Here is a 7607-nt window from a genome sequence, read left to right as displayed (position 1 = left end):
TAAAAAGCATGAGTGCACCCAGCTAGCCAAGCCTTCCCGGTGTACCGGCTATGGGAGAAGCCGCCGCCATATACTGCTTCCCTTTCTCTCTAGCCTGCTGTCTGATTGAGAGCTCAGGTTGATCTGGGCCCAGCTCTTTCACCCCAACTTTCTCCAACAAAGTTCTCCTCTCAAACGGGTCTTGGAGGAGAGATTTCACCGAGTTAGGGTTGGGTCTTGGAGGAGTATCGTTCGCGGCCCTAGAGCCCGGTCCTTATTTTATCAGAGGCGAGCTTGGGGCGATAAAATAATCGCCCTTCTTGGATTCGATTTAAGGATGCTGATTGGCTAAATTTGATGTCATACATTCATATCTTAAATTAGCAATTGGTTTAACTGCTACATAGACCCCCTCCTGGGGGCGCTTTCTCTATCGGCCAGAGCTGATGAAGCTTCAGACAGGCAGAGGATATTTTACACATATTACTGGCTGCATTCCATATTTCAAACACACAAATATTGACATACTGATATTTTTATCATTATTATTATTATTATTATTATTAATTTTAATTTTTTTATTTATTTTTTATTTTTGTGGCTCAAGGGGGGCAGGCAGCGCCCTCTATTGGCCAGCCGCCATTGTGTAAAAGACTCACTATGAAGACAATTTAACTGAAAACCTCAAAGACAAATATAATACTAACAGCTCATTTAACTGTGTAGTGTTTAGTCTGAAAACATTGTGCATTTCTTTTAATAGAACAGAAGTTGTGTTTCTTTATCAGTGTGTCTCACAGTGAAGGGACAGGAACTCTTGGTTAGATACGTGCAGAGAAGACACGTTTTCAACCACAGCTGAGGCGTAACGGAGCATATAAACTGAAAGGTCACGTCCTTTGGAGGTTTTTAGCAAAAACACTGCAGCAGCAGGCAGTGGAGGTCTCCTCTATCTTCACTCTGCACGCTTCCCAGGAATAATGTGGAAGTGAAAATGATCTCTCTTCCCCCCAGAACACTTTCAGATGAATTCAATATATTTATTAACCCTGGTAGAATTCCCATAAAGATCCTATGACTTAGCAAAACATGACAGGGAACCAAGTATTTTCATTAATAATGGAGTATATTTACATTATAATTCTACTGAATACTTCTTCCACCACTGCACACACAGTATTTTATATCTCCTGGTTTTATTTGGTTTCTGCCTCCGATACAATATAGTGGAGGTTGATGGATCCTAATTTTTGCTGTTCAAAGTTCTGAACACATTGAAACATTTCCACAGTCTCAGATCTCACTGTGAACGGTGGACTTTGACCAACTGCACACACCTGTTGTACCTGAGTGGCATCAGGTAATGAAGTCTTTAATGTAGTTGATGATAGAGCTCCACCTGCTGGACAACAACAGTAAAACACACAGTGGAGGAGGAGTGGATTGGATCAGAAAGCAGCCATCAAATAAAATGATTGTGATAATACAGCAGTGGAAAAATAACAGAAACACTTTAACTATAATGAAGAACAAGCTGCAACAGATTACTGTCTCTAAGAGGCTGATATTGAAGCTTTATTTGGACTCTAGGGTTCAGGGATCAGATCAGTGGTTCATTGTAATGTTGAGTAAATATCATTCGAAAAACTTTGTTGTTTCTGTTAGTTTAGCAGATTGTAACTGTTCTACAGATCATGTTTAGTTGGTGAGCTCTCACATACCAACAGGAGCAGATCTAGATGTCTTACCACCACAGTGTGTGAAATGCTGTCATATTTAACTATTTAATTTAGATTCATTTAAAAAAAACATTTAAAGATTTAATGATCTGTTATGGCCACATTTTAGACTCAGTGTTTGGATTACGTTTAATGAAAAAAAACATGTATTTGAAAAAATGTGTGAAGATTTGGAAATAAACCAAAGTAGTGATTTCTAATGAAACTTTCCGATATTTCTAGTCAATGTAGTGTGCCACAATATTATTGCTGAGTTCAAATATTTTCACTTTGGGGCTTTACCAAGGAAATATTGACATAGGCTATGTGGTTATTTGTGACTAAATCAGCAGATATTTCTGCCACCCTCTGTCCACTGAATATTTCTCTCAACACAAGAAAACATTTTTTTGTGCAACTCTTTGTCCCTAATGATGTTTGATCCATCAGTCATAAGTCAGATATTTGCTGACACATCAGAATCAGACTGTAAAGACCATCCTGTGTTCTTTGTCCAGTGTTAATAAAACTCCTCTGATGTAAATAACTGACACAGTGAGGAAATAAAAGGTTCAAAGTGTTTAAAATGAGCTGTGAACAAAATGTGTACTTTGTCTCCATCTTGTGGTGTTTATAGGAAGACAGTGTGTCCATCAATGTGTATTTATCCTCCTTTCTGCCTTTCTTTCTCCTCTTTTTAAACTCACATTGACAGATAAAGAAAACAACCTCAGACACAAAATTCAGAATAAAAGCTGCTTTTGATTTAATGACACATGTGAATCATCATCCATCTGATGCACATTTTATAAAGATACAGTTGATTCAGAAAACATCCGATTCCACTAAATAGTTTGCTTTATGTCCATCACCAACTGGACATTTCCACTGATCATTCATGTTATTGACCATATATACACTATAGAACATATTTATCTTTTTATGAAGACGACACACATTAATCTACATTGTGAATCATTTCTATCTCATATGAAGAAGCAATGTAAGAATTAAAGACTGAAGCAAAACCAAACTCCATTCAAACAGTTTTACAGAGAGAAATAACTCATCAGAAGAATCAAACACTTCAACTGAAGACTGATTGTTTTAAAAACTGAACCAATGAAAGCACTGGGTACAGTGGATATATACAACTATACAATGTTTGACTCTAAAAGCAGGATCATTAACGGCTTTAATTAGTAAAGTTTGTCTCCTGATGACACAGTTTCAGCATTTTGAAGACAGTTTCTTTTGGATTAAACTTTATATTAAAAGGTGGCACAATTTACTCACTCAATCTATTTTTAAAGCCAAGAAAGAAACATCAGTGTAATCAGATTACTTACAAAACAACATCAACTCATGTTTTGTTCAAATGAATGAAAACAGAATATTAAAAGTTCCCAATTCTGACTTTAAACTCAGCAGTGAAAGGAATGTTTCCCATGTGGCCCTAATCCTCTCCCGTCAAAGACCAGATGATATTATAGAGTCTCAGTATTTATTATTAATCTACTTCCAACTTTATGTTTCTAATGTGACGGAGACAGACACTGAGGTCGGAGGAAACTTTGAATTGTCTTTCAAACTGACGATGAACTTTTGAACTGACAACAGGCTGGCTGTAAATCAAATCTGTTGAAAAACAGATTAAGTTCATCTGCCCAGTCCTTGTCCCCGCTGGTTTGGTTTCTTCCCACTCCTTTTCCGGGGTCTGAGATGTTCTGCAGCCCTCTCAAGACATCCCTGGCGTTGTTTTGTTCCAGCTGCTTCTCCAGTGTCCTCCTGTAGCTGTCCTTTCCCTTTCAGGTCCTCTTTGTCCCCCGATCTAAAGACCCTCTTCTTCTCATTCAGCAGGGCCTTAATCTCAGAGGTCACCCAGGGTTTATTGTTGGGAAAACACCATATCAACTTGGAGGGCACAATGTTCTCCACACAGAAATGAATATAGTATATAGTATAGTATACATAAAACTAAACCAAAGTAAAAGGATATTGGTGTCGGTGCACAATAACATGTCGAACATTATTACAATATCAGTCTAATCTCTACAAACTTGACTCTACTTCTTCCAGTGCAGTAACGTGGTGGGTGTAGTAACCTGTTCTGGCCGCTGGTGGCAGCAGCGGTTTGAATCAGACACTGAGTCTCCGAGAGGACACCGAAGAAGAAGAAGCAGATGTAAACAGGAAGTGCCACTTTTTACGTCCCCCAGTCGACGGAATCATTTATCTGTAAAATATCTACTTTATCTTTAATTACCGGCCACAGAAGAAGTTTCAACGTTTCAGTTTTCATCATAACTTCCGCTGTTTGGTGTTTTTGTGGTTTATTGGCAGTAATGTCGCGTTCAGGGACCTCAGGAGGAGAAATGACCAACGCTCATTTAATCCAACAGGTGAGACAGAAAACACAATAACGTTCATTAATGTTCATTAATGTTCATTAATGTTCATTAATGTTGATTAATGTTCATTAATGTTGATTGATATTGATTAATGTTGATTGATATTGATTGATATTGATTATCTGAGCTCACAGATTCACACTGATGATGATGAGGACAAACAATAAACCTCCATGTGATCAGTTAATGTGAGTTTATAAGGTTTAAAGGAGCTTCGATCAATTTAGATTATTAAGAATATATTCATAAATTATTAGTTTATTACAAAGTGTCTAAAACTACTTTAATAAAGTCTACAGGGATCTGAACTCAGATATAATGTACTAATATTTATCTGTTACTATAATGTATTATAATAATAAATATACATATTATACTAATGTTTGTATGTTAATATAAATATTAATATAATATGCATATATACATATTATATTAATGTATATCTTATATAAAACCTCCTTTACTAGTTGTTTGTAGGCTGCCCTGTGAGATACAATAGCAGCAACAGGCCGAAGTACTGACGGACTTTTACTGAAGTAACATTTGAGTTATGAAAGGTTCACAGTGTAGTTTTACTGAAGGGGAGCCCCACTGGGACCTCCTCCTCCTCCTCCTCCTCCTCTTCACCACTGAGAGTAAAGGGAGACATTTGTTGAGTTAACTGGAGGAAACAGTGTGACTGCAGACGGAGAGAGGCCGTTAAAGAATCCGACTGTCACACAGACTGTCGCAGTGACAGTAACAGCGAAGTGCTCCTCAGTGACCGATAAAGATCCTGTTTAAAATGTCTTCCTCCGTCCTGCAGATGGCGCTGCTGCGCTGGCTGTCCTCTCAGTCTGACGAGGACCGGACGATTCTGACGGCAGTGACGGGCATCCAGGTCGGCAGAGAGCTCCTGAACCGGATCACCGGCCAGGACGAAGTGGATGCCTACAAGGTATGTGTGTGCCGCCAGCAGGGCGCTGCCAGCAGGGGGCGCTGCCTGCAGGGGGCGCTGCCTGTAGGGGGCGCTGCCTGTAGGGGCGCTGCCTGCAGGGGCGCTGCCTGCAAGGGGCGCTGCCTGTAGGGGGCGCTGCCTGTAGGGCGCTGCCTGTGGGGCGCTGCCTGTAGGGGCGCTGCCTGCAGGGGGCGCTGCCTGTAGAGGCGCTGCCAGCAGGGGCGCTGCCTGCAGGGGGCACTGCCTGTAGGGAGCGCTGCCTGCAGGGGCGCTGCCTGTAGGGGCGCTGCCTGCAGGGGGCACTGCCTGTAGGGAGCGCTGCCTGCAGGGGGCGCTGCCTGCAGGGCGCTGCCTGTAGGGCGCTGCCTGTAGGGCGCTGCCTGTAGAGGCGCTGCCTGTAGGGCGCTGCCTGTAGGGGCGCTGCCTGTAGAGGCGCTGCCAGCAGGGGGCACTGCCTGTGGGGGCGCTGCCTGTAGGGGGCGCTGCCTGTAGGGGCGCTGCCTGTAGAGCGCTGCCTGTAGGGGGCGCTGCCTGTAGAGGCGCTGCCAGCAGGGGGCGCTGCCTGTAGGGGGCGCTGCCTGTAGAGGGCGCTGCCTGTAGGGGGCGCTGCCTGTAGGGGCGCTGCCTGTAGGGGGCGCTGCCTGCCGTACTGCAGTGGATAAAACCCTCTCTGATTGATATTCTGTGTGTGTCCTCAGAGAGAGTGTATCCTGAGTATCTCACAGTTCCTCCGTGAGAACCCGCGAGCCTCGCAGGCCGTCATCAACGCCGAAGTGGAGAAGAGAGTTCTGGTCTTCGCTGCTCGAGTCAGAGCTCTGGAGACGGCTCCGATACTCTGAGTGAACCAGCGGCAACAGCTCGGTGTTTGTGTCACTAACCGCTATGATTAAATACTGCATCAACCAAACTATTAATTGGTCTGAATATAATCTCATAGATCATTTTAAATGTATTCTTCTTTTATAAATACCTTTTTATTTGTTGTTGCATGTTTATTTGTACGTATTCATAATTTCTACATCTGGAAACTGAGGTGTGGTTCTCATGGGGAACTCTCCCTGAAGTGGGATGAAGCATTTTGGCTCTTGTGTGGATATTGTCTGATTCTTGTATGTCTGTAGTAGGAGCTGATCAGCAGTCTGCCTTATTGTCAATGTGTTCATTCTTCACCTTATCTTATATCTTTATACTTTATTGTACGTTCACATGTTTGGACGTATTTCAGTGTGTGTCTGAACCTACAGGGTGAAAGTTGACCCTGTGAGGTTTGACATGTTGAATAAATCAGTTCACCTGTTTCACCAAACTCACGTCGTCTGTTCTGTTGCAGCTGATCCCTCAACAACCTCCTAATCACTGCTGATAGTCAGTAAGGAGGCTCAGTCTGGACCTTATAGAGTGGTAATACTACAAGAATACTCTCTTAATGACACTTAATAAAAGCCTATTCTTATGTAACAAAACTACAACAGATAACTCTAAATCCTCTGCATTAATAACACAAACTCAATCAGTGAGCTCTTAACTTTGCTCAGTGTAGCCTGAACGATTAAACTTGTTTTTAACTTGAATTTAAATCTTTTATAATGTTTTTAATGATCGTAGTTTAATGTCTTGATCAGTGAATATGTAACTTGCTATGAATCAGCAGAGTCCTGTTGAAGAGACTGTTATCATGAGGTTGAACTCTGACCTCTGGTGGTGTGTATGACTTCATAATAAAAGCGTGTTCCAGTGAAATGGATGTTCTGGTTTCATTTGAGGGAATTATTTAGTGCACGCAGACGACAGATCTATCCATGTTTAATTATATTCTCTTTACATTAAGAGTTTCCAGCTTTGTGACACATTAAAGAACATCACCAGCTTTACATTAACGGTTTAAAACATTTCACATATTTTCATCCACCGTGTACTCGGAATATATATTGAAGATATTTTGAACTCAATTTAAATGTTTATTACAAGAAAACCAAACAAATAATCAATAAATCCTCCAATTGATTGAGGACTGATACCTCGTGTTCACTCTGCGTGTTAATCATAAACATGATTTTATTTTGGGAGACATATTGTTTTTATTTAATTCATTAAACTTTTCCATTTAAACAGGAACATTTTTATTTCATCTATTCTTTATTTTTATTTTCTGTAAAACCTCAAACTCAACTGTAGTTCAGTTCAACTGCTGCCTGGCCCCGACGCTGCTCATTGGCTGAGCTCTGCTATGGTCCCGCCCACTGTTGACGTCACATTCTCTACAAAACAACATCAACTCATGTTTTGTTCAAATGAATGAAAACAGAATATTAAAAGTTCCCAATTCTGACTTTAAACTCAGCAGTGAAAGGAATGTTTCCCATGTGGCCCTAATCCTCTCCCGTCAAAGACCAGATGATATTATAGAGTCTCAGTATTTATTATTAATCTACTTCCAACTTTATGTTTCTAATGTGACGGAGACAGACACTGAGGTCGGAGGAAACTTTGAATTGTCTTTCAAACTGACGATGAACTTTTGAACTGACAACAGGCTGGCTGTAAATCAAATCTGTTGAAAAA

General features: G+C 41.1%; 1 protein-coding gene across 1 annotated transcript; it reads left to right on the top strand.

Moving 5' to 3' along the window:
• Positions 1–3862: 3862 nt before the first annotated feature.
• LOC127360205 (uncharacterized) lies at positions 3863–6785 on the top strand. Its single transcript, XM_051394494.1, has 3 exons — positions 3863–4099; positions 4914–5045; positions 5744–6785. Exons 1-3 carry the CDS (start codon positions 4043–4045, stop codon positions 5882–5884), a joined length of 330 nt encoding a protein of 109 aa, XP_051250454.1. The 5' UTR covers positions 3863–4042; the 3' UTR covers positions 5885–6785.
• The last annotated feature ends 822 nt before the right edge of the window (positions 6786–7607 follow it).

Source organism: Dicentrarchus labrax, unplaced genomic scaffold (genome assembly GCF_905237075.1).
Source record: "Dicentrarchus labrax unplaced genomic scaffold, dlabrax2021, whole genome shotgun sequence".
Lineage (NCBI taxonomy): Eukaryota > Metazoa > Chordata > Actinopteri > Moronidae > Dicentrarchus > Dicentrarchus labrax.
This window is presented reverse-complemented; position numbering and strand designations above follow the sequence as displayed.

Bases quoted from the DNA above. Each gene is read 5' to 3' on its own strand.
- LOC127360205 (XM_051394494.1), top strand. From the start codon at position 4,043: ATGTCGCGTTCAGGGACCTCAGGAGGAGAAATGACCAACGCTCATTTA. The intron at 4,100-4,913 runs GTGAGACAGAAA...TCCGTCCTGCAG, and splicing joins ACGCTCATTTAATCCAACAG to ATGGCGCTGCTGCGCTGGCT. The intron at 5,046-5,743 runs GTATGTGTGTGC...GTGTGTCCTCAG, and splicing joins ACGAAGTGGATGCCTACAAG to AGAGAGTGTATCCTGAGTAT.